The 23,759-nt window shown below is 58.4% G+C and overlaps 11 protein-coding genes across 11 annotated transcripts in view; 5 read left to right on the top strand and 6 right to left on the bottom strand.

Annotated features, from left to right (window-relative positions):
- Window positions 1-1,524: 1,524 nt before the first annotated feature.
- Window positions 1,525-2,250, top strand: K452DRAFT_308912 (uncharacterized protein; the record flags this gene model as incomplete). Its single annotated transcript, XM_033543205.1, has 1 exon — window positions 1,525-2,250. The coding sequence occupies one exon, from the start codon at window positions 1,525-1,527 to the stop codon at window positions 2,248-2,250; it is 726 nt and encodes a 241-aa protein (XP_033397572.1).
- Window positions 2,251-4,062: 1,812 nt separating this feature from the next.
- On the bottom strand, window positions 4,063-5,272 carry K452DRAFT_34684 (uncharacterized protein). Its single transcript, XM_033545481.1, has 2 exons — window positions 4,814-5,272; window positions 4,063-4,651 (listed from the first exon to the last, which is right to left on the bottom strand). Exons 1-2 carry the CDS (start codon window positions 5,076-5,078, stop codon window positions 4,251-4,253), a joined length of 666 nt encoding a protein of 221 aa, XP_033397571.1. The 5' UTR covers window positions 5,079-5,272; the 3' UTR covers window positions 4,063-4,250.
- A 9-nt stretch (window positions 5,273-5,281) lies between these two features.
- On the bottom strand, window positions 5,282-5,991 carry K452DRAFT_287831 (uncharacterized protein). The gene has a single exon (XM_033540543.1). The coding sequence runs from the start codon at window positions 5,923-5,925 to the stop codon at window positions 5,467-5,469; it is 459 nt and encodes a 152-aa protein (XP_033397570.1). The 5' UTR covers window positions 5,926-5,991; the 3' UTR covers window positions 5,282-5,466.
- Window positions 5,992-8,141: 2,150 nt separating this feature from the next.
- On the top strand, window positions 8,142-9,081 carry K452DRAFT_287828 (uncharacterized protein; the record flags this gene model as incomplete). Its single annotated transcript, XM_033540542.1, has 1 exon — window positions 8,142-9,081. A coding segment is annotated over exon 1 (253 nt), but the record flags the coding sequence as incomplete, so codon positions are not given.
- Window positions 9,082-9,469: 388 nt separating this feature from the next.
- On the bottom strand, window positions 9,470-11,015 carry K452DRAFT_318792 (uncharacterized protein). Its single transcript, XM_033544184.1, has 3 exons — window positions 10,861-11,015; window positions 9,843-10,800; window positions 9,470-9,786 (listed from the first exon to the last, which is right to left on the bottom strand). Exons 1-3 carry the CDS (start codon window positions 10,870-10,872, stop codon window positions 9,635-9,637), a joined length of 1,122 nt encoding a protein of 373 aa, XP_033397568.1. The 5' UTR covers window positions 10,873-11,015; the 3' UTR covers window positions 9,470-9,634.
- A 336-nt stretch (window positions 11,016-11,351) lies between these two features.
- On the top strand, window positions 11,352-12,796 carry K452DRAFT_271700 (uncharacterized protein). The gene is made up of 2 exons (XM_033539048.1): window positions 11,352-11,826; window positions 11,906-12,796. Exons 1-2 carry the CDS (start codon window positions 11,437-11,439, stop codon window positions 12,569-12,571), a joined length of 1,056 nt encoding a protein of 351 aa, XP_033397567.1. The 5' UTR covers window positions 11,352-11,436; the 3' UTR covers window positions 12,572-12,796.
- A 492-nt stretch (window positions 12,797-13,288) lies between these two features.
- K452DRAFT_326896 (uncharacterized protein) lies at window positions 13,289-13,893 on the top strand (the record flags this gene model as incomplete). The annotated part of the gene is made up of 2 exons (XM_033544877.1): window positions 13,289-13,291; window positions 13,486-13,893. 2 exons carry the CDS (start codon window positions 13,289-13,291, stop codon window positions 13,891-13,893), a joined length of 411 nt encoding a protein of 136 aa, XP_033397566.1.
- Window positions 13,894-14,358: 465 nt separating this feature from the next.
- Window positions 14,359-15,705, bottom strand: K452DRAFT_228005 (uncharacterized protein; the record flags this gene model as incomplete). The annotated part of the gene is made up of 1 exon (XM_033536931.1): window positions 14,359-15,705. The coding sequence occupies one exon, from the start codon at window positions 15,703-15,705 to the stop codon at window positions 14,359-14,361; it is 1,347 nt and encodes a 448-aa protein (XP_033397565.1).
- Window positions 15,706-18,212: 2,507 nt separating this feature from the next.
- K452DRAFT_308906 (uncharacterized protein) lies at window positions 18,213-19,539 on the bottom strand (the record flags this gene model as incomplete). The annotated part of the gene is made up of 2 exons (XM_033543204.1): window positions 18,213-18,283; window positions 18,342-19,539. The coding sequence occupies 2 exons, from the start codon at window positions 19,537-19,539 to the stop codon at window positions 18,213-18,215; spliced, it is 1,269 nt and encodes a 422-aa protein (XP_033397564.1).
- Window positions 19,540-19,757: 218 nt separating this feature from the next.
- On the top strand, window positions 19,758-21,510 carry K452DRAFT_287822 (uncharacterized protein). The gene has a single exon (XM_033540541.1). The coding sequence runs from the start codon at window positions 19,936-19,938 to the stop codon at window positions 21,196-21,198; it is 1,263 nt and encodes a 420-aa protein (XP_033397563.1). The 5' UTR covers window positions 19,758-19,935; the 3' UTR covers window positions 21,199-21,510.
- Window positions 21,511-22,872: 1,362 nt separating this feature from the next.
- Window positions 22,873-23,759, bottom strand: part of K452DRAFT_287821 (uncharacterized protein) — a gene marked incomplete at its 3' end in the record, with an annotated part of 1,788 nt that continues 901 nt past the window's right edge. Inside the window, exon 2 of the mRNA XM_033540540.1 lies at window positions 22,873-23,522. Coding sequence (XP_033397562.1) covers window positions 22,875-23,522 — 648 coding nt within the window. The remainder of the gene's footprint in view (window positions 23,523-23,759) is intronic.

The raw sequence follows: 23,759 nt of genomic DNA, 5'->3' as shown, positions 1-23,759 counted from the left end.
GTCACGGGTACATCGTCTGTCTTCCAACATCTCTTAAACCCATCAGCACAAGAACCGCACCACCGAATACCACGCATGCGGCTATTTACGATCATGCCGACCGTGTCATAAAAACCCCACAGAGAAAAACAAAGCCCCTCATAACGAGGATCCCGCCCACCCGGGCTTCAGAGCAGCCCTGACTCATGTCGGCCTTTCCAGCCTTGCTGAACAGCATTTTAACGGTGAACTGTACGCCGACGCAGCGTCGGAAGTATTGTTGTTGTAGTTGGATATCGTTGTTTGTCGAATGTCGAGATCGTAGCGGTCTTCCAAAGTCGTTGAATTTGTCGTTGTGTATAATGTCGTGGCCAAAATATCGTGTTGTTGTATTGGTAGATTAGTATGGTTGTTCTTCTTCCAAGGAATGGGAATTCCAAATGTGCCGTCCAGTAATTATGTGTTGGTCTATGTTGTATTCACGGGAGATGGGCCGAAACATCGATGCTGATGTTGATTACATTGTATGCAGTGTGTCCAGGCAAGTCGTCTCAATGGTCGGTAGATATTCTCAAGTCCATTTCCCTAGAAGAGGGAAGTCGTTGCTTTTGATAGCCCTTGCGGTAGGCAGGTCTCTCATCCGAGTAGCTGTTAATATTTCTTCGAGTTCGTTCTCAAGCAACTTCAAGTGTTTGCAAATCGCGTGTCGTCCAATAATTACCTTGCATCTCTTTCTTTGATCTTACATTTTTCGGCTCAGCGGCCTTTCCTAGCGCTGGTAGTGCACTCCAACGATTACCTCTTTCTTAAACCTGCCCTCTTCTATGTCTGTTTTTGTCTGTCGGTCTGCATCTTGCCAAAGTTCTGTAGATTCTTCTTCGAATGCGTGGTTATTTTTATGATTCGTTGTGATGTCGACACTTCTTTGTGTCTGTGGTAGCCTCGTCATTCCTTGTTCTATACACTTACTTTCTATGTTCGTCAACCTCTGTTGACGTCTTTTAATCCCACTCTATCCTTTACCTCTCTCTCTCTTCGCCTATCCCTCTTAATTTCACTGTCTCTACGATTCTCTTTTCTAGCTCCACTCTTTCTAATCTCTCTTTAGCCTCTCTTCGTTTTAACTTTTCTCTTAACCGCTCTCTCTTAATATTTAACCTCTCTCCTAATACATCCCTCTTAGCATCTCTCTCACTTAACCTTTATTTCTTAGCTTCTCCCCTCTTAATCTCTTCCTTCTTAACTTCTCCTTTGGCTTCTCTATTACAACCTCGTCCGTATAGCTTCTCTCGTCGCCTCTCTCTCTCAGCTTTTCTTACTATTAACCTCTCATTGACCTCTCTTAGCGACCTCTCTTATAATAACATCTCTCTCATTGACCTCTCTCAACCTCTCTCAACCTCTCTCATCTTCTCTTACTACTCCCTCGTCCCAACACCTCACATCTTCTGCTCGTACAGCCCGTATAACTCGCACAACCCACACGAACACCCCACCATATCCCAGCCCGCAACCACGCGGCCCAGTCTCTCATCAAGCAATTCCATGCTGCCCACAGTCCGCTGTGACCTTGCTTCTCTTCTCTTCTCACTAGTCATCATTCCCTACAGCGAATACCAAATCAGTGCGACACCTTCACTTCAAATACTCTCACTTTTTCCACTGTATGGTTGCCTCTGCAGCTTGTCGCCTATCTTCTGTGCTTTGTTGATTGATGCTTCGAGTACGCCTGACCTCGAGCAACTTACTAACCTCATTCTAAATCTTCTGTGCGACTACGGATTCAGCAACTGTTCATCTTCCGTCGAGAACGCCGCGCTTCTGCGCTTCTATGGCCGCTGGGCCTGTCTAAGAGTACCACGCGCTTCTCGCCCGTATGTCGTTCGTGATGCATGTTACTACAGTACGCTCACGCGTCAATCATCTCCTACCAGATCATCCATCAAGGTCTCAATCAGTATTGCCCATGGAGGGCGCAAGTCACTCATCATCACAGCCGTCAAGACATCGTCAGTCATGCCATCCAAGCATGCACTGGAAATGCAAACCCACGGCGCACAACAAGCGCATGCAGTCTACAACCCCACAGGTGTTAAGGTCGTCTCATCATTAGAGAGACCAGCGTCTGAGGAGGCCACAAGGCCATGCCATGCCCCAACCTCAAGAGCACAAAGCCCATACGTATACAGGACTGAAGTCCTCATGTTTGTAGCCAGCAAGGTTGTAAAGCCCTCAAGCGCTCTCAAGCGCACAGCGCTCCAGCGTGCCTAGGTGCGAAGCCGAAGCCTTCACGTTGGCCCAGCAGTACTAGCACGGCGACCAGATCCGCAGTCCAGCAACACAGCCGCCAAGAACTGAGGCTTAGGGGTATCTCCGATGTTCTCTCAATGACATGGGCCAGTGAAGCGAGTCAAAGACCTTCTTGTCCAGCGAGCTTCGTTGCTGTCGTGTCCCTATGTGACGTTCCGATATGTTTGTCTGCCGCCGCGGTGGCTATGCTTCTGTCATGGTGTAGCGAGCAAGTATGCAAGCAAGCAAGCACTCATCCAGCAGCGCGCGCGCGCTCCGAGTCTCTGGCAGCGAAATGGCGGCTCGTTCTTGTTGGTGGAGTGATTTGGTTGCGACGAGAGGGTCGGTCATTCAGACACCCAGATCGTCGGAGCGGAGCGTAGCGAAGCGTAGCATGCCGTAGCGTGGCATGCCGAGGAGACGGCTGCCTGGCATTGCGAGTTGCGATGATGAAGGAGAAGAAGAAGAAGAATGAGGGGGGATGGGGCGTTTATAAAGGGGTCGCGGAGATGACGATGCGCGCGTGGTGAGCTAAGCAGCTGGTGCCGCTGTGCCCGCTTCGCGTCCTGTGGGGGTGGGCCGTGGGGACGTGAGGACCGAGGCTAGAGTAGGCTGCCGATCCTGTCACATGCGCTTTCGCTCGTCGTCGTCGTCGTCATCATCGCTCTGGCTGGCTTCACGACGGGACGAGCAGGTGAGCGTCGTTTTGGCGTTTGGTTGTATCGTGTTGCTGGCGAGAGCTCTTTATTGTCTGTCTGCCTGCTCTCCTTGCGCCACTCTGCACATCGGTCTCGTCGACTCGGCTCTGGGCAGAGCACTCGCGCGGCGAAACCCCTCGAACTGTTTTCCGCGGCGCAGTTAGCTCAACGACGGTTTCGACACCCGCGTTCAAAGACGACACCTGCGGTCGGGCAGCGACGACATCGGCATCTGGAGAAAGCACTTCAAGCCTTCAACTTCAACCCTCACAAAAACCAACCTTCTCTACACACCCTACCACACCCCACCCCTCCTCATCCATCCAATCCAAAACCCTACCCCTGCGACTTACATACTACAAAAATCACACAAAAAAAAAAAAAAAAAAAAAAAAAAAAATAAGTCTAAATCAAATCACAACACCCCACCATCTACTCATCCATCAATTCACAGGCGTAGCTAAGAACCACAAATGCTCCCACTACGACACCCCGCACCCACACATACCACTACATACCTAGGTAGAACCAACCCTACAGTACCAGACCCAAGCGCCTGCACCTGCGCCAGGCGCCAGGCAACCCACCCTAACCATGCACAGCACAGCACAGCACGGGACGGGACGGCACGACGGCACGACCCCGCCCGCCCGCGCGCTAGGTAGGCCACCTGTCCCCATCCCCGCCTTTTTGAGCCTTTTCGCCGCGCTGTAATGTAATGTAGAAACAAAAAAGAGAAATGCCATGGCCACTGGACAACATCAACATCATCAACATCAACGTGTCAAGTAAAAACAACAAGAACAAGAAGAAGAAGAAGAAGTGTAACAAAAACGCCAAAGCCACCCCCAACCCGCAGTGAAGTACCTCTTTCTTTCTTTCCTTCCGCTCTGTCCTCTCCCTCTGCATCTTAAGCAGTCAGTCAGTCCTAAAACGCCAAAGCTAAAGAAAATACCAAACGCCAAAACCAAACGCCAACATCAAGACCAACGCCAAAGGAACAGCAGACCGCCCAACCCGATAGACGATAAAAACACATAAGTACTTAGGCAAGATAAACGAGCACGCGCAGCGCTCTCGCCACCCTCGTCCACCAAAGTCCGATATCCGACATCCTATGTCGCACATCCAACATCCACACAGCGCAGCATCCATCCATCCATTCGTCCAAACGAACCAAACCAACCACCCACCCACCCACCACCAACAGAAGCAACCGCAGCAGGCCCAGCCCGCCTTAAAATTCCTTTCCCATCAAGGTCCAGGTCCAGGTCCAGGCCACCGCTACCGCCCCTCATCAGCATACCACGCACCAACACGCGCGCACGCCTCCCTTCCCCTCGCGGCATTGTAGCGCAGTTCCGGGGACCAGGGGCAGGGCCCTGCTCGCAGGTGGGAGGAGTGGTGGGGTGACGGCGATGACGGCGCATCCCGCGCGGCTAGCGCGGTCTCGAATGCCGTCATTGTTGCTGGTGCTGGTGACGTCGTCGTCGTTCGTTGCGCCACGGCGTGGGGGGCAACCGCTGGTGGTGGCGCAGCGCCGCCGCGCGGACTCTTGCCGCTATTGCTGCTATTGCTGCCAGCGCAAGTGGCGTAACCGGACGACGAGGGCGCAGCGGCGGCGGCGGAGGAGGAGCTAGGCGTGTAGATCGTGGGGGCGTTGGTGGTGGTGGTGGTGGTGGTACCTGAGCGAACGAGCGAGCAGTCAGCACCGTGTGCACATCAGTTGGCTTGGTTTGGGTTGGTTGGTTGGATGGACGGATAGTCCCAGGTTGAGAGAGTGGCTGTGCAGGAACAGGGCAGGAACAGGGCAGGGCAAGGTTAGGGCCGGGCTGGGGGCCACCTACTGCTATTCTCAGCCACATCCACATCCTCCGAGCTCTTCGCACGTGTCCGACTGACAGCAACAGCGACGGCGACAGCGACATGCCGACCAGGCCGAGAACTCCCCCCCGCGGCACTCTCGCGCAGCACGAGCTCTTCCTCAGGAAACATGGCGGGGTAGGCCGGGACCGGGGCCGGGACCTCTTGCCCCGGAGCGCAGCCGACGCCGTGCAGGGTCTGACACCTTGCACAGCGACGCCGGCCGGGTTGGTGGCAGGGGCAAGGCATGGGCAAGGTTTGCGTGATGGCGTGGTAGGTGAATAGATTTTATGTGAGCGAGCAGGTGAGTGAGCGATGGATGGCAGGGCTGGATATGTAGTCGGCCTGCGCCTTTATCTGGCTCTCTTCCTCTCTCTTTCTTTTTTTCTCCTCAATGGAGCCAACGGTGGTGGACGGGTGCCACGAGTCGGTCCAGACGTAGGACAAATGTGGACGGGAACCAGACGAGGCAGCGCATGGGTCGGTGGGCGGGGCGGCGAGGCGCGATCACCAGGTGGTGCAGCAGCAGCAGAGGCGGTGCGGGAGGGTGTGGCGCAGGCGTGGGTGTGTTGGGGGCGCGGGAGCTGGTGCCGTTGTTGTTGTTGTTGTTCCAAATTGGACCCGGAGCAGGTAGGAGCTAAGGCAGATATATATGGAAAGCGGAAGAGTGGACGGGGGCGGGGGCGGCGGCAGCGGCGGCGGCGGTCCAGCCGTCTGCTAACAACCTAGTGGGGAGCGCGGGTGGTAGGTAGGTATAGGTATGTAAGTAAGGCGAGCGGTATATGCCGGCGACGGGCAGGCGGGATGGTTGCACCACGGGGGGGCTAGACAGGCGCGAAAGCGAGAGCGAGCAGACGACGAGTTTATATGGGTAGAAGAGGAAGGCCGAGAGAGAGAGAGAGAGGGTAGGTAGGTAGGCAAGACGCGCGCACGGATGCCGCCCAGCACCATCTTCCCTCGCCACGACACGCCAGCACGGCCCTCGAAGGGCAGCGGGACGCGGGCAGGCGGGCGCCATGGCTATGGTAAGCCCAAGCACGTCCTCGAGCCCATCCGTCTGTCTGCGGCTGAGCATAAGCGAGCGAGAGAGCGCCATGTCGAGTCGAGCTCTCCTCCTTTGAGCGTCATGTGCCGCGCGGTCGACGTGTGTATGTACAGTACAATGCATGGCAGGGTGGCCGCCGCCCGGCTGGCAGCCCGCGCGGCCTCCACCGTCCACGGCGCGACGGCACTGCGTATGCTCGGGAGCGGCGTGCCGAGAGGCTGCTGCAACGTGATGGCCTCGTGAGCAGGCGCCGTGGTTGCGCTGTGCTGTGCTGAGCTGTGTGTCGTCGGCGACGAGTCGAGGGTCGATTACGGCGCGCCGTCCCTGGGCGCAGATCTCTGCTGCGCGCATGGGAAGTGCTGGGCCCGCCGGCCAGGCACACACACAGCAGGCTCGTAGTAGGTAGGTGGGAAGCGGCCCCTGTCAGCCGGGTGCCGCACCCCAAGCTTTCCACGCGATCCAATGCCGCCGCTCACGAGCAGCGCGCAGAGCTCGGCGGATCGACATCGAATTTCAGCGGGGGCACGCCACCATTACTACCGCATGTAGAGCACAGGACGTGTTGTTCGCGGAGCATCTGAGCAAGCAAGTAGGCAGGCAGGAAGGCAGGCAGGCAACCGCACAGCGCCACGCCACGCACACGCGCTGCCATCCATGATCGTCCCAACGGCCTTGCTGGCCGGCCGGTTCAGCGTCACCGCAACTCGAAAAATAGCTTGGCAGACTCGTCGCAAGCTGCTGTCGTCGCTGGAGTGAAAATCCCCCTCCACCACATGATGGGAGGGCCAACAGCGCGCGGAAGCTAGTGCTTACTGGCCCCCGCGCAGGTACGAATGCCCGCCCGGCCGGCCCGCTATTTTCATCTCGAAACACAAGGCGTTTTTCGTATTGGGAGGGAGTGTTGTGTCTGCCGTCGCGGCCCCATTTTGCTGCTTCGCCGGCAGAGGTGGGGAGGGGAGCTAGCTGCACCCCACTTGCTCATCCACCTGGAGATCAGCCCGCAGCGATGCGAACATCTGCAGAGCTAACTAGCTAGCGATCATTGGCGGCGATCGCCGTTGTACCTATTGTGTGTATGCACATGCGCATGTAACCGGGCGTTATTGAGGACCCCACTGGCTGGCGGCAGTGCAAGCTGGCTCCTCCGATCGGCGGCGCCAGGTGACGTGACGAGCAAATGGCCGGGCTGTTCCTGGCGCTTGAAACAGTGACGCTAGGCGGCCGTCGCACGGCGAAAGGGGTCGTCCTCTGGGCGAGGGTCCGGGGCAGTGAAGCTGGTGGTGGTGGTGGAGGCCAGACGCGCTTCTGCACGGATGCGCCCGCTGGGTGCCAGTCTGAACGTGCTCCTCGCTATACTTTCGCCAACTCGTTTCAGCCATGCTTGCCATTGATCACGGACGAGATTGAAATTTTTCCATGCAGAGAGAGAGAGATGCAGGGAGAGCTGTCACGGTCTCCTGGTGCAGAGGGGCTGCAGGGATGCGCCTCTAGTCAGAGTGTGTGGCCGATGGCGTAGTCGACGCGCGATCAAGACGATGCCGGCGACACCACCACCCCGCGGAGCCTTGCAAGAGGACAACCAACGTGGCAGCAAGGCGCGATTCGCAAGAGCTTCCACTTGCGCCGGTGATGGGCACAGCATTGTATGTGCGCGCGCGCGCACAGTCGCCAGCTATCCCACCACGCCGCATGCCATGCCGGACCCATCCGCGGCCCGCAAGGCTGAGAAGCATAGGTATGAAGCGGCGGCCGGCAGCGGCGCGCGGAATTTCTGGAAGCGCGTTCGGCGGGTCCCCGGTCACCACTAATCGAGTGGTGAGTGGATGTGCGCGCGCGGCGCCGTGTCGTCTGTCGCCATGCGATTGGCTTCCCCGCCAGCGGGTGCCTCTGCCTCGGCACGGAACCGCTGCAGGCGACGCAACCAACCGGCCAAGAATGAGGCTCTTTCATGGCGGTGTGAGCATTCGTGGCTGCTGCTGTCGACGTGGCTCGAGTCGCGCTGTGAAGGAGCCGAGGAGGGAGCCTGTATGCATGCCCATCACGGTCCGTCCTTTCGTCTGGCGGAGCCAGCGGCGGGACAAGCAGACCCGCTAGGCAACCGGGCAGCGCGCGCGCGCCCAAGACGGCGACGCAGCATGCCGGTAACCGGGCGTGCGTCGATCAATTTTTGGAAGGTTATTCGGTTTGGAACCTGGCCGCGGTGCCATTGGCAGACGGAACGCACATGGCCTTCTAGAAACTTTCATGCCGGAGCCACCTCATTTCCCTTCATCAAAGGGTGTGGAGACCTCGGAGACGGAACTCTCCAGAGCAGCGTAGGCGATTGGCTATCTCGGGCGGCACGCGCGAGCGCTGCAATAAACCCCCTAGCGAGCACTTCCTTAAACCGGAAGCGCACGACGATGTTCGCCACGGCGGGGCAAGAGAGGGTCGCACCATCGCCATGCACGCCGGCCGGTGAACATGGAACACCAAGGCGACTCGGGACCCAATCAACGAAAATCCCCGGGCCTCTTTGGCGGCGAGCATGCAATAGCGTTGCATCGGCGTAACCGTCGTGGAGCAAAGCAGGCGCAGCAGGAGCCGGAGCAGGAGCCGGAGGAGCAGCAGCAAGCCCAAAAGCTTTCTTCATGCACCACTAGCCGTTTCAAAGCCCGCAGCAGCGGGCCTCGTGCCTGCGCGCTCCTCCATCCGCCGCCGGGCGTGGCCCGCATGATCTAGCGGCGGAGGCACCGCCGCCAAAAAAGCAATTCGTGCATACGCATCCATCATCATCATCTCAGGCAACGACGAGACATGCATGACGTGAAAGAAAAGCAAAAACCAAACAGACAGACAGACAGACAGACAGACAAAAGAAAAACCAGCAGCAACAATGACGAGACGTACGTCCGCAGAATTTAACGATCGCGATCGACAGAGAAATAAAAAGAGAAAGAGAGAGGGGTGTCCAAACCTACAGCATCGCTCTCACCAACCCCATACCTACCTTAGGTGGATATCCTACCCAACCACGCGCAACCCCAAAGCGTCAGCGCCCAGCGCCCAGCGCGCCGCTCGTCGCACAACGCTCACCCACCCACCTACCTCTCTACTCCTTGCCAAAACGGCACAACCCGCGAAAAGAACCGCGGCCCGTCCCACATCATCAGCAGCAGCAGCGTCTCCATGGTGACCGGCAGAGACGACGACGCCAAAGAACGTTGCCGTTGTCGTTGTCGTAAACGTTAACGTTACCGTTCGTTGGCGGCCGTTTTTGGGGCCCGCTGGAGCTATGTAGGGCGGCTAGGCCGACAGCGGGAAAGCGCTGCAGCTCGGATCGCCGCTGCCGAGGCGCCTGGGCAGTGCGGGCATGGAACGGGCACTTGCTTCTGGCAGGTAACTAGGTAGTTAACTACGGAGGATGCCGTAGGTGGTGGATGGGTCTGTAGTAAGTAAGTAGGTAGGTAGGTAGGTATTTATAAGCAGCATACGCGTCTTACTTTGATGCTTTTGTTTTTTGAAATGTCGTTATAAAGTAGCTTTTTTGCTAAATTATCTCGTCACTTTGTGTACCAGCCACTCGTGCGGTAGCACCAATACGCACTCATCAAGTGCTGTTGAGAACAGATCGCGTGAGATCTTAATGATGATGCTGCTTTCTGATTAAACGCCAACTGCTATCTGGCCCCGCCATCATGGTGTATTTTTTGCCCTCCAAAATGCAGAAATGTATATAACCAGACCAAGAAAATGAAAAGAAATGAACGCGGCGCCGCGTCTATTTGCTGCCGAGAACTTCCCTGCGCTTCTGCACTGCCCCGGCCAACTCTGCGAGGACGGCCTCGGTGTCTTCCCAGCCGATGCAGGCGTCCGTGATGGAGACGCCGTATTCGAGGCCGGCGCGGCCCTCCTTGGGGACCTTCTGGCTGCCTGTGTGAAAATGTTAGCGCCGCTGTGATCTCAATTGAAACCTGCTGCCGACTTACCCTCTTTGATGTTGCTCTCGATCATGACACCCATGATGGACGTCTCGCCCGCAGCAATCTGCTCGGCCAGGACATGCGCGACCTTGGGCTGGTTCTTGTGGTTCTTCTCAGAGTTGCCATGGCTGCAGTCGACCATGAGGCGGGAGTTAGTGCCCGTCTCGCCCAGCTTCTCCTTGGCCTCCTTGATGCTCTTAGCGTCGTAGTTGGTGCCCTTCTTGCCGCCGCGCAGGATGATGAAGCAGTCCTCGTTGCCGACGGTGCCGACGATGGCGACGACACCGGGCTTCGTCACCGACAGGAAGTGGTGCGGGTGTCTGACGGCGCCAATGGCGTCAATAGCCACGCCCAGCGTGCCGTCGGTGCCGTTCTTGAAGCCGACGGGGAAGGACAGACCCGAGGCCAGTTCGCGGTGCAGCTGGCTCTCGGTGGTGCGGGCGCCAATGGCGCCGACGCTCAGCAGGTCCGCCAGGAATTGCGGGGAGATGGTGTCGAGCATCTCGCTGGCCAAGGGCATGCCCTTCTCCGTCAGGTCGACGAACATCTGGCGCGATATCCGGAGACCCTTGTTGATTTGGAAGGAGTTGTCAATGTCCGGGTCGTTGATCAGGCCCTTCCAGCCAACCGTGGTACGCGGCTTCTCGAGGTAGGAGCGCATGACGATGAGCAGGTCGTCCTGGTACTTCTCCTTCAGCTTGAGCAGGCGGTCGCAGTACTCGAGCGCCATGGCTGGGTCGTGGATGGAGCAGGGTCCAATGACTACCAGCAGGCGTTGCTTGGGGTCGGTGCCCTGCACAACAGCCACTGCTTCATTGCGGCCCTGGATGACCGTGTCCTTGGACTTTTGGCTCTGGGCAATCTCGTGCTGGAGCAGATTGGGCGGCGTCAGAGGGTTGTAGCCGCGGATGCGCCAATCCTCGGTCGTGGTCTTGTCGCCCACGTTTTTGTTCTCGATGTAGAACTGTGTGATGGGTTGAGTCAGTCATTGCTATGCAGCTCGCGCAAAGCGGTGGTGGCGTACCTGTCCGGACATTGTTGCGAAGGAATAACTAACTCAAAGAAGGGGGTATCGAAGAGGGTATGAAGAGAATAACACGGAGAAGGTGACTCGGAGGTCAAAACTGTAGCAGAGGATGTTTTCTCAGCTGGAGAGGCGGGTGGAAGGTGGGTTGTTAGTGCTCGACCAGGATGAATGAGTAACAGGGCGCACGGACGGTGGTGCTTCAAAAAGTCGCCCGATAAATCCCTGTCCCTGCCCCTCACCTTACTGCACCGCCCATCATTGGCCATTGACCCTTCAGCACCAATGGAACTGAAGGAGCGTCGCAAAGACATGGGCATGGAGGGGAAACCATATCCCCCAGAGGCGTTGAATGGTGGAATAATGCTGCATCTCTGGCCTCAGCAGCACTCAGCACCGCACCGACCGCGGAGCAGATCCGCGCCCGTCCCGCCCTCCAACTTACGTCACTGGCCGGTGGTAGCTAACTATGAACTCATCGCAGCAACGCCGGCCTCCAAAAAAGAGTGCCCGTCTTCACCAGGCTAACAACAAACAACAAACCGTACATTCAGACTTCACGCAAAATCAAACACCATGGCGCTGTCTCTAGAATCCTTCAAGACAATCCCCACCTCCTACGCTACCTGCTCAGTCGGCTATAAGCCCGAGCACACTCTCCCAAAGAAGCTCGAGGCCATCGCGGCCGCCGGCTTCCAGGCCATCGAGCTGTCCATGCCAGACGTCCTGTCCTTCGCAGAGCTTCACTTACGGAAAAAGGTCGGGCCCAAGGACTGGGACGACCTTTGTTACGCGGCCAAAACCATCAAAGCACAGACGGACGCCAAGGGGCTAAAGGTCCTAATGCTGCAGCCGTTTGCGAACTTTGAGGGCTGGGCTGAGGGCTCGCAAGAGAGGGCAGACGCGTTCGACAGGGCAAGAGGCTGGGTGCGGATCATGGAGGCCTGCGGGACAGATATGCTACAGGTAAGCGCGGCCACTAGGCCCTACCGGCCGGTCCCACAAACAACAGCCAAGAAGAACTCCTAGCTAACGCGTTGCCCAGGTCGGCTCGTCAGACACGCCGGCTGACAAGATCGGCCTCGACCGGAGCCGCTTCGTGGCCGACCTCCGCGAGCTGGCCGACCTCCTCGCCGAGAAGGGCTTCCGCATCGCCTACGAGAACTGGTGCTGGTCGACGCACGCACCCGATTGGAAAGACGTCTGGGACATTGTGCGCCAGGTCGACAAACCCAACGTCGGCCTCTGCCTCGACACGTTCCAGACCGCCGGCGGCGAATGGGGCGACCCGACCACCGAGTCCGGCCTCCTCGAGGACGTCTCCAAGGAGCAGGTGGTCGAGCGCTTCACGCGCAGCCTCGACCAGCTCGCCCAGACCGTCCCCAAGGACAAGATCTACCTGTTGCAGATCTCCGATGCGTATAACCCCAAGCAGGCATTCAGCAAGGACGCCGATGAGCAGGGCCTCCGGCCCCGCGGCCGCTGGAGCCATGATTTCCGCCCTCCCCCCTTCAATGGTGGATATCTGCCTGTCGTGGACGTGACGAAGGCGGTGCTGCGCACGGGCTTCCGCAGCTGGTTCTCCTACGAGGTGTTTGACGGTGGCCCGGAGGGCAAGGGCCTGGAGTACGACATGGCCGAGTACACGGCCAAGGCGATGGACTCGCACAGGCAGCTGCTTGAGGCGAGTGCGGAGCAGCCTGCCGCGTGAGTGGGTGGGGGTTAGACTTACGACGTTACGAGTATGAAAACATAAATGACTTTTTTTTGTTCACCAGTTGCCTGAGTAGACCCTCATTGGGATTTGAGGATTGGGACATCTCTGCTGTCTAGAGATTATCTGCAGATTGAGCTAGTAGGCTGGCGCCATTGAGGCATTTGTGTTGAGAATTGTTGCCAACTGCGGTCATTCATGTGGCAATTGCTGCAGCGCGGGTTGCTTGCTTGTTTGCGAAGACAGCAGCTGTCGCGCGCAAAGCTGCCAACGAGACAGGTCTTGAACAAGCACGAGACTCTCTGCACGCGCTCGTGAATAGTTTGCATGATGGAACTCTGGCTGCCAGTGATGGTGAAGGCAACGATGACTTCAGCAGTCCAGGTACCGCAAGAAGCCATGTCCCAGCACATTCCAGACGGCAGATACCCGTCGCTGAATTGACAAGAAAGATATCGGCGAATGCAATGTCTTCCACTTTACGTCGGCCAACAGGCCGGAATCGGGGCGGACATCACATCACGTGCGCGCGAGGCTCTCGGAAATCTCGACGCTTTTCGCCGACGATCTAGCTCCAGCATCTCATCTTTCACCCGGCCCATCCATCCATAAAATCCTCAAGAAGGCCTCGCCACGCCACGCCACGCCACGCCACGCCGCCCAATCTCGCGCGCAGAGCCCGCTGTCTCTCGTCCCATCTGCTCTCGAAACACCATGGTAAGCGCAGAAACCCGCCGTCTTGCAATGCGGCAAGACTTTAGAACTTCCTACCCTGCGCCCACCCTCCGCCGTCATCACCGCTGCCGCCGCCGCCGCCGCCGCCGCCGCCGCAGTAGCAACAGCAGCGGCAGTGGTGGCAGCAGCAGCAGTAGTATTGGTAGCAGCAGCAGCAGCTAACACAGCCCACACAGGCCCACCGCATAATAACGCAAGTGGTGATAACGGGGTCGCGCGTCTTCGGGCGCGCCGTAACCGAAGCGTGGAAGCAAGCCCAAGCGTCGCAAAAATACGCGCAAGCAGCGGGCAAAGCCGGGGGAGCGGCCGCGCTGTCAACGGGGCTCACGCTCGACGAAGCCTGCAAGATCCTGAACGTCGCGCCGCCCAAGGGCGGAAAAACGGACATCGAGAACGTGACGGAGCGCTTCAAGAAGCTGTTTGATCTCAACGACCCCAAGAATGGCGGCAGCTTTTATCTGCAGAGCAAGATTCTACGCGCGAGGGAGCGCATTGAGATGGAGGTCAGGACGGCGGAGCAGGTTGCGGAGCGCGAGAAGGAGCTGGAGGAGGGGTGGAAGCCCAAGGTTTATAAGGACCGGTGAGGGAGGGCAAGGGTGCGAGCTCGAGTTGGAGAAAGGGTTTGCTTGCTTGCTTGTGGGCGAGCTGGCTGCTGAGGACACACGTTTTATCTGCGCGCGCATCGCATGGCGGCATTTGCGCTCTGCATGGCATCAGCATGGAGTTTTTGGAGTCGGGGGGTTTGGGAGACGCTTCTTTTGCCCCAGGACGAGGGACCGCGCACGGCTACCCTTGGGGGGAAAAGGGGAAAAACACGCGCCCAAGAGGCCTTCGGCGGCTGCCTGCCATCTCTCCCCTCTTCGCTGTATTGTATATTTATGTGCGTTGTTATCTATTGAGGGAGTGGGAATCATCACAATCACACCACACTTGCATGCCATGACGGGCTGCCCAAACCAAGCTAGACGGTTGTCATTGTTGCTGTCTAATCTACGCTGAGGCGCTACATGAAGGGGTCCAGATGGCAGTGTATCTTCTTCCTCGGCCAGTCACTTCTTTTCCTCCTTCTTCTCGCCCTCCTTCTTCTCCTTCTTGATGGGGTTCGGGTTGCCCCCAAAGTCCAGCTTGCGCGGCTCCATGTACTGCTTGAGCAGGTCGTCGGTGACGGCCTTGCGGCGCTCCTGGAAGCCGCGCACATACTCCTGCGTCAGGCGGATGCACTCCTTCTTCATCTCGCCCGTGAGGATCTCGCCCTTCTTGTAGCCGTCGTACAGCGTCTTGAGCTTGTCGTCGTCCTCCTCAAAGTACGTGACATACTGGTAGGCGACGTCGATGTCGGGGTTGCCGCCGAGCTCGCGGTGCAGCTCGAGCGTCTCCTGGCCGCCGGAGAAAGCGTGGCTGTTGACCTTCTTCTGGATCTGCTTGGGGGTGTCGGACATGAAGATGGCGCTGTTGGCGTTGGAGGCGCTCATCTTGCCGCCGGCGCCCTGCAGGGCCGTGAGGAACTTGGAGTGGATGAGGGCGGGCTTGGGCGACGGGTTCTTCATGCGGTGGGCATTGTCGCGCAGCAGGCGGAAGTACGGGTCCTGGTCGATGCCGCAGGGGATCAGGCAGGGGATCTGCGCCGTCTTCTTGTTGCGGAAGTCGGACGCCGGGTCGTCGCCCCAGAGCTCCGGGTACGACGTCGCAAACGCCGCAACGCACTGCAGCATGGGGTAGAAGATGCGGCCCACGTTGGTGCTCGAGTCGAACCCGAACGCGCCGCGCACCTGGTTGAAGGTGACGAGCTTCGAGAACTCCCACGCGTTCAGCAACATGTGCCCGCCGACGTACTTGAGGTCGCTGTAGATGAACGTCTTCTTCAGGTCGAAACCAATGGCGATGATGTCCTTGGCATTGTTGCGCGCGCACTGCATCGTCTCCTCGAAGGTCAGGTTGTCCTTGAACAGGGCCTTCTCGTCGTCGGTCAACATGATGACGAGCGGCACGTCGAAAACGTCCTGCAGCCACTTGGTGAACTCAAAGGGGATCGTGTGGCCAATGTGCATGCTGTCGGACGAGGGCCCGCGGCCGGTGTAGAGGAAAAAGGGGCGGCCCTGCTCGTAGAAGTCCAGGATGCGGTCGAGGTCGCGGTGCGAGAAGAACAGGCCGCGCCTGAGCCAGCGGTGAGCCTTCTTGCCGGTGACGCGCTCGAAGCGCTCAATGAGCTCCTGGTCAATGAGCTTGGTGTTCCATTTGCGCGAGATGGCCTCGTAGTCAAAGGCCAGCACGTTGCCCTCCTCGTCCGTGGCAGCCGACACGTCCCACGGGTTGATTTCCTGCTCGATGGCCTTTTTGGGGTTGTCGGTGGCGGTTTCGGCCAGCGAGAGGGCCGACACCGCCGGCGGCTCGCCCATCTGCGTCGTGGGTTGCTTCTCGGCCATGGTTGTTGGGTGAAGTGGGCTGTTCGAAAAAAAGGACACACAGTCATACTGCCCGCCAGGCCCGCCCCGCCGCAGACCCCGCGCCAAGGCCGAGATTGCCGCCTCATGACTCAGCCACGTCGGAGGTCTCGCGCCGGTCTTCCTTCCTCAACATCAACAGCAAACAGCTAAACGCCAAACATCTGGCATTTCGAATTTCTTCCAACGCTGAAGATGCTAGAGTATCGTCGGAAGCCTCGTGATACATAGCGATGCTATCGCCGTTCAGGAGCGCGCGCCGCTCACTGCTAGTAAGGTTCTCATTTCTATTTGAGGTACTCTTATTAGAAGCGGAGCGAGCGGAGCTTCTTCTATACAGAATACGGACAGCCGGCTAAACCGTAGGAGGCCTCCAATTTGTCAGCTTCTCAAGCAATCATCATGTGATCTGGTCATTAGCCGTATACAAACACAAGCAGCATCACTGTTTTCCTCATATATAAGAGCATTGACGGCTACAACTGTAGGAACAAGGGCGGTACCTAGAGCATCAAAACCAGCATGAAGAACTATGCTCTCAGAGGGTGCTCTCGGGAAGTCGCGCAGCGCTATATAGTTACATTCACGATCTCCAGCCGACCACTCGATACGGCCACCGCCGTCATCGCGGTTACTACGTATGCTACTGGAAGAAGGCAAGCCCCCATTTCTTTACCTAGCTTGCTCAATTAGTGCTATAGCGTTCTTCATTGACATCGCATACGCAACAGCACATCTCCGCTTTCCTCACGGCCTACGAGCTTTAAGGCTACCGATATGAACGCGCCATGCGCGGTAAAGATTTATTACTTTATAATCTCCCTACCATCAGACTCCAGCACAACGGAGCTATCCCCATCTACGCTTCTCGCGGCTTTCGCCTTTGTCGCCACAGCACGTCACTATACTCCGCAGAGCTCTCATTGCGGACGGTACGGTGCTCAAGATGGCCACGAACACTTACCCAGCACCAGGCCGACTCCTACTCAGGACGACGCTTAAAAGGGCGACCTCGGTGGTCGTTCCAGCGCACCGTCAAGCCTCAGCCATCATGCTCCTATTCAGGTCGACACTCTGAAGGGCGCCGTCAGTGATGAGGATTTCTTCACAAAGACACTGGGCGGCTTTCCCAGTCATGAAGCCCAGAACCAATCTACTCTGTCCTGGCCGAAGATTCCTATAGTCCTTCCAGACTTTCCAGTACTGATGATGATCGTCTACATCTGCATCTCATGCTGGCAATCTCCAGCACGTGCGAATGCTGACTTGCATCGATCGCTGGCATCAACGACCATCAAACACACAAAAGCACGCAGTCTCCAGCCCGAGGTATCACGTCGAACTCACAACTGACGAATACTCTTCGGATGAAACCCCACGCATGAAGGTTTGGGCAGACGGTGTTTCACCTTGACTAAGCGTTGCGTGTATATCTGTATCGACATCGAGGCTCCGTCACCGTCGACCGAGATGCACTGTTTAGCGACACAGGGAACGGTATAGGCAGGCCCTACGGAGTACGCCTTGTCTAGCTACAGGCCTAGATACTAGATACGATAAGAAGAACTTAGAATACGCATGGCAATAACGTAGCACTCGCACCGTCCACTGTGTAGCCGGACACAGAACGACGCAAGCAGACGCCACAGCCCCCTCCCTATCTAGCTAGGTAGGTAGCTACGTGCCCAGATCCCGAATACAGCAAAAAGGCCTCAGAGCACACGCACGCATACCGCAACCCCCCAACCCTCCCCCCTAACCGAGGTCTTTCTTCTACTCCGTGCACGCAGCGCCATAGCGCAAGCCTGTGCGATCACTACCTACCTACCTAACGTCCGTCACTACAAAGCGCGATCCAGACACAGCCGCAGACACGCAGTGTACATGTACATGTTCCACATACGCAGCCCACACGCGACGCAACCCATGCGATGCAGGTGTGCGCTTCTGACGCACGCATAGTCAGCGCGATGCAGCGCCAACACGCCCTCCCGTAGCCTACACCCCCTTCGTATATACTCTAGATAGAGACGCAGGTATAGTGCCTGCTCTTACGTCCCCTACGCGCACCGCACCCCCCTCCCCTCACCACCGCCCGCTCTACCCCCGCAGCGACCCATCCGGCGCGCATCATCGCTCCCGCAAGCACGCGCACATGCGCCGACGAGTCTGCTGGAGTATGAATTCAGAGGGACGGAGCAGTGAGTGGGTTAGTGCAGAAACGACGGGGCGTGGGGACGAGAACGGGTGTATCTGTCTCTGTATTCGTCATTTTTATGCGTATGGTGTTTAGTTTGCGGGCTGTGCTGCGCGGCCCTCGCAGCTTAGGTAGGTAGGTAGGTACTGAGCTGAGATTTAACATTTTTCTTTTCTATTAGCCCCTCACCCCCCTCACCCCCACCCACCAACCCCCGGAACGCCCGCAACCCTTGAATCGCTTTTCCGCAAAGTGCACGCCCGCGTTACGAGCTCTTGGCGTACTCCTCGAGGTACTCGGCGAGCTTCTGTGCGCCCTCGAGGGGAACTGCGTTGTCTGTGAGGTCGGTTAGCTGGTGGAGCAAAATGGATGTCATAATATAGGCGCGACTTACAGTTGCTGGCGCGGATGCCGCCGACGCTGCGGTGGCCCTTCAGGCCCGTGAGGCCGCGCTTCTCGCCGCCGGCGAGGAAGTCCTTCTCGCGGGCGTCGTCGCCGCCGTGGACGCGGAAGCAGATGTTCATTCTGCTGCGGACGGACTTGTCGGGGACGACGCGGTAGACGCCGGGGTGCTTGTCGAGCACGGCGTAGATGAGCTCGGCCTTCTTGTTCGAAATCTCCTCCTGCCCCGCAATCTTCTGCGCGCCGTACGCCTGCACCAGGCCCTGCATGACCTGCCCCGCGACCCACACGTCGAAGATCGGCAGCGTGTTGTACAGCGAGTTGTTCTTGGCGATGGTGGGCCAGTCGAGGACGATGGGGCCGACGGGGAGGTTGAGCTGCCTGAGCAGCGTGGGCGCCGCTAGTGGGCCCAACAGCGCCTTCTTGACAATGACGATGGTCACGCCCGCGTTGCCAATGTTCTTCTGCGCACCGCCGAAGATGACGCCGTACTTGGAGACGTCGACGCGGCGGCTGATGAAGTTGGACGACATGTCTGCGATGACGGGGGCGACGTCGGGGCCCTCAAGCGCGGCAGGGAAGGCGGGCACCTCGACGCCGTCGACCGTCTCGTTGTCGCAGAAGTAGGTGAAGGCGGCGCCGGGCTGCTTGGGCGTGAGGCTCCATTCAGCCTCGGCGGGGATGGTTCCGAACTTGCCGTTGTTGGCTTTGCGCGCGTCGACGGCCACGTTGACGTGCTCGGAGCCCACCAACCGCGCCGCCTCTTGCGACGCCTTCAGCGACCACGACCCCGTCACCAGGTAGTCGAGCTTCAGCTCGTCCTTGACCTCCTTGCGCAGCCGCTCCAGCACCTCGGCCTCCTTGCCGGCGCCCAGCTCGGCCTCGGCGCGCTGCCGCCTCTTCTCCACCCACAGCGACACCATGTGGTAGACGACGGCGCTGAACTCGCCACTGCCGCCGCCCTGCAAGAACAGGATCTCGTAGTCATCGGGGATGTCGAGCAGGGTGCTCAGGCCGTTCTTGGCGTCGGCGAGGATCTGGTTGGCTTCGGGGGAGCGGTGCGAGATTTCGCAGATGCCAATGCCCTTGTCGTTGTAGTTGAGGAGGGCGCGGGAGGCGTTTTCGAGAACGTTGGTGGGCAGCGGCGCGGGGCCGGCGCCGAAGTAGTGGACGTCGGAGCGGGAGGGCATGACGGTGGTGGTTTCGGGGGGAAGATAGAGAGGAATTGGAGGGATTGGAGGGAGAGAAGTCAGAGAGAATAAAGTTGAATGACTCTGAAAGCTACTGCGATCTCGGCCGTCTGCGGGGCAATCGGGCGGGATGCTGACTCAGCCCGCGAGTCATGTCAAGTTCCCACGGTTCCGCTTTCTCGTCACTGCGACGACCGCGACCGACCGCGACTTGCGACAGCAAATCCAACTCCCCCCCACAAACTCTGCGCACGCCACCCACCACGCTCACTCCACACTTTCGAGCCGAATCTCGTCACCTCAGCTCGACCGTCCGCTTTCGCGTCTCAGTTACGCGTCACCTTGAACCACCTCCCTCAACTCCACTCAGCCTTTTCCACCCGCAACACCGTCAAGATGGGTGGTGATCTCAACTTGAAGAAGAGCTGGCATCCGCTCTTGATGAGCAACCAGCGCCGCGTATGGGAAGAAGAAAAGAAAGCGCTCGACGAGCGCAAGCGCATCGACCAAATGATGAAGGAGCGCCAGGAAGAACGCGCCATCCAGGAACTGCAGGCCATCCAAGAGGCAGCCGGCGGGAAGAAGAGAGTCAACCGCGTCGACTGGATGTACTCTGGCCCAGCGAGCGGCCAGACTGGCACCACCGAGGAGATGGAAGGATACTTGCTGGGCAAGCGCCGCATCGACAACCTCCTGAAGAACGAAGAGAGCAAGAAGCTGGAAAAGGCCTCGGGCGAGGAGTCCTTCATGGCGCTGCAGAACGCCAACACGACGCGCGACACGGCCGTCAAGGTGCGCGAAGACCCCATGATGGCCATCAAGAAGCAGGAGCAAGCCGCCCTGGAAGCCATGATGAACGACCCCGTGCGCCGACGCCAGCTCCTCAAAGCCGCAGGCGGCGACGCCCAAGACAGCAGCGAGCGGAAGCAGCGGCGCCACCGACACAGAGACCGCGACGATGACAACACCCATCGCAGCAGCAAGCACCGCAGCAGCAGGCGGCACGATGACGACGACAACGACGGGCGCCGTCACCGCTCGCATCGCCACCGCTCCTACTCCCGCTCCCGCTCTCCCTACAGGCGCTCCCGCGACGACGACGACGCCAAGCGCGACTCCCACCGCAGCAGTCGCCGGCACTACTCGCGCTCGCCGACGCGGTCGCGCTCCCCGCACAGGCGCATCAGCGGCCGAGGCGAGAGCCGGTACCACGAGCGGGAGCGCGCGCCGCGCCACCACTCTTCGCGGCGAACGACGTCGGGCTCACCCGCGCCCTCGGACCGGCGCGACAACCACAACTACAGCCGCGACCACGCCTACACCCGCGACCGAGACTACGCGCGTGAGCGGCCCACCCGCCCCCAGCGCCGCGCCTCGCCGCCCAGGAAATCCGCAGCCGACGACGAGGCAGCAGCCGAGGCGCGCGCGCGCAAGCTCGCCGCCATGCAGAGCAGCGCGTCGCAGCTGGAGGACGACCGGCGCAAGCGGCTGGCCGCTATCGAGGCGAAAGAGGCCGAGCAGCATGAGCTGGACGAGCAGCAGCGGAGCGAGAAGGGCCGCTTCGTCAAGGACTTGCATAAGCAGGCTGAGCAGGATATCGATTTGGGGGAGCGGCTGAAGAGGTCGAGGGGGGGGTTGGAGCGGTTGGAGGCGTTTTAGTGGGGGTTGTGTGTGGGGTGAGGGGCGTTTTCGGGATTTTCTTTCGTTCTTTCACCTTTCTTTGCGCGAAACGGACGGTTTATCTAGGGATAATGGACTGGACTGGACTGGACTGGACTGGACTGGACGGACAGGCTAGGTAGGGAGGGGCGGTGCGATATCATACACACACCCAAATATACAAGCAAGACACAATCAGCAGAAACAAAAAGACCAAACATAAACAAACAACCCAGATGGCACGCACGCACGTGGCACGCCCAAACGACCTAGGTACCTACTAGGAGTACCTCCCATGAACACACAACTCCCGTCCTGGCTGCCTGTCTACCTAACCTATACATCCGCACGACGTTCTCTCAGTCACTTTCACCATCACCATCGCATTCGCCTTCCTCGTCTACACCTTCGCCTTCGTCAACACGCACATACATACACGCCACAGTTGCGGATGCGGATGCGGACGGAGGCGTTCGTGGCCCTTTGGCGCTTTGGTGTACTGCACTGTACGGTACTGTACTGTTGCGATGTACGCGATGTACCTGGGTGAGTGAGTGAGTGTGTGTATAGTGACAAGTATATTTAAATAACTGCTTCACTTCGGGAAGGTCAGGGAGCTTACGAAGCTCTAGCATGGCGGGTATATTGGTGTTGGTGTTAAAAATATCATCTGTACGAAGTAGAAGATCGAGAGAGCACTCTCATCGCCTTCCTGTCACCGCACAACACCCCCCTCTGCTCATACTCATGCATCCCGTCCGCAACACCTTAATAGCTACGCACTCACTCACTCACTCACTCACTCATCGGCAAGCCTACGGCTCCACGCACCAGAAGTAGATGGTGCACGATCTATCAGCAGCTAGCGCGACGTGCGCGCCCTACCTACTTCACGGCTTCGTAGACGGAGGCGGGCGCTATGACGTAAGAGCGCTTTGGTGACGTTATCAGCCGCACTCTCGCTCTTCTCGCTCTCATTCTCGCGCAACCTATCGTTGCCTCGCGCTACTATAACACCCGTATACTTCATTTAGTTCGTGTTGCAATATTAAACCGGTTGTAGACACTTTACCTGCCCCTCTAGATATATTGTACCCACCCCAGTTAAACATCCATACCTGCAAGACTATATAAATGTAACATACTTTTTGCCCTTTGATAGGTATAAGAATAGAAACTATCTAAGCGTCGTTATGCTTTTCGGATATTTGTTTTTTTACCGTCGTGGTATACGCTGGTGCTTTTATATGTTTTTGATTTTGGTTTTGTGTGGTTGTGTAGTGCGTAACAACTGTGGTGTGATAGTCTGTTATGACTGCCTTGGGAGTACGCTGTAGGTATCGTGGTAGTTAGGGGTGGGCAAGATATTCGGCGCCGTGTTTGTATGTGTGTGTGTATGTATGTAGGTATCTAGCTAGCTTAGAGAGATCTCGTGTGTGTGGTCTTGGTAGATGGTATGGTATGTATGAGGGTGCGTGTGCGTGTGCGTGCGTTCTAATTCTGTTTGTGTGGTGCTTGCTAGGGGTGCCGGCTTTATGAGCCGTTCCCATGCTCTTTCCTCTTCCCTTCCCGTCCCCGTCCCCATCCCCATCCTCTCCTCCCTCTCTCCACCCCCCACCACCCCCTTACACCCCTCCCCGTAGCCCCCAGCCCCCCAACCCCCCAACCCATCCCACCTACGGCAACCGCTCCTCGCGCTCAATCGTAAACAGCACGCTCGCATCGGTGCGCACGACCACCTCCTCAGCCTTGACATGGTTGCTGGTACTCACATTCCCGGTGACACAGGTATACCAATCAGAGACGTCCCACTCGAGCCCGCTGGTCGAGATGGTCGCGGGCCCAAACGCCGGCAAAATGCCCACGTTCTCAGTGAAGAAGCCGGCGCGCACCGCGATGCGGTTCTCGCCCGGGGGCAGGATGAACGACACGCTGCTCTCGGAGAAAAGCCAGAGGCGCAGCGCGTTGTGCTGGTTGTGCGTGCGCAGCATTTCGTAGAGGAGGCCGAGGCCTTGGTCGACGCGGCCGGCGAGGGTGCAGAGGATGAGGATGTCGGTGCCCGCGTCACCCGAGCCGTCTTGCTCGACCCCGTTCGCCGTGTGCTCTTGCCCTGCGGCCCCGTCTCGTGATTCGGTACAACCATTCTTCGTCTGCCCCGCCCCCGCTGTGCGGTTGCAGTGCTCCACTGTCACTTTCTTAATCGCCTTGCCAAAGTCCGTCGAGTACTGGTCGAGGTCCCGCGAGATGGGCACCCCGCGCGACGCGTACCAGTCGCGCACGTCGTCGCGCAGGGAATCCAGGTCGCCGTGGATGACGGAGGGGAGCTGTTTGCGCGAGGCAAGAGAGGCCGCGTTAGCGCTGCTGCTGCTGCTGCTGCTGCTGCTGCAATATGGAATGATTGACAGCGCATGGAAATATCGCGGATAGATGATGCCTGCTCCGGCTGCCTGCTGCGCTGCTGCGGCTTTGGCCGCGCGCGCGCACGAGTGTGGTTCGTGCCGTTGATGTCGGCTGCTTGCTTGCTTGCTTGCTTGCTGCTGGTGCGGCGGCGGCGACGTCCG

Source organism: Aplosporella prunicola, assembly GCF_010093885.1.
Source record: "Aplosporella prunicola CBS 121167 unplaced genomic scaffold K452scaffold_13, whole genome shotgun sequence".
NCBI lineage: Eukaryota > Fungi > Ascomycota > Dothideomycetes > Botryosphaeriales > Aplosporellaceae > Aplosporella > Aplosporella prunicola.
This window is presented reverse-complemented; position numbering and strand designations above follow the sequence as displayed.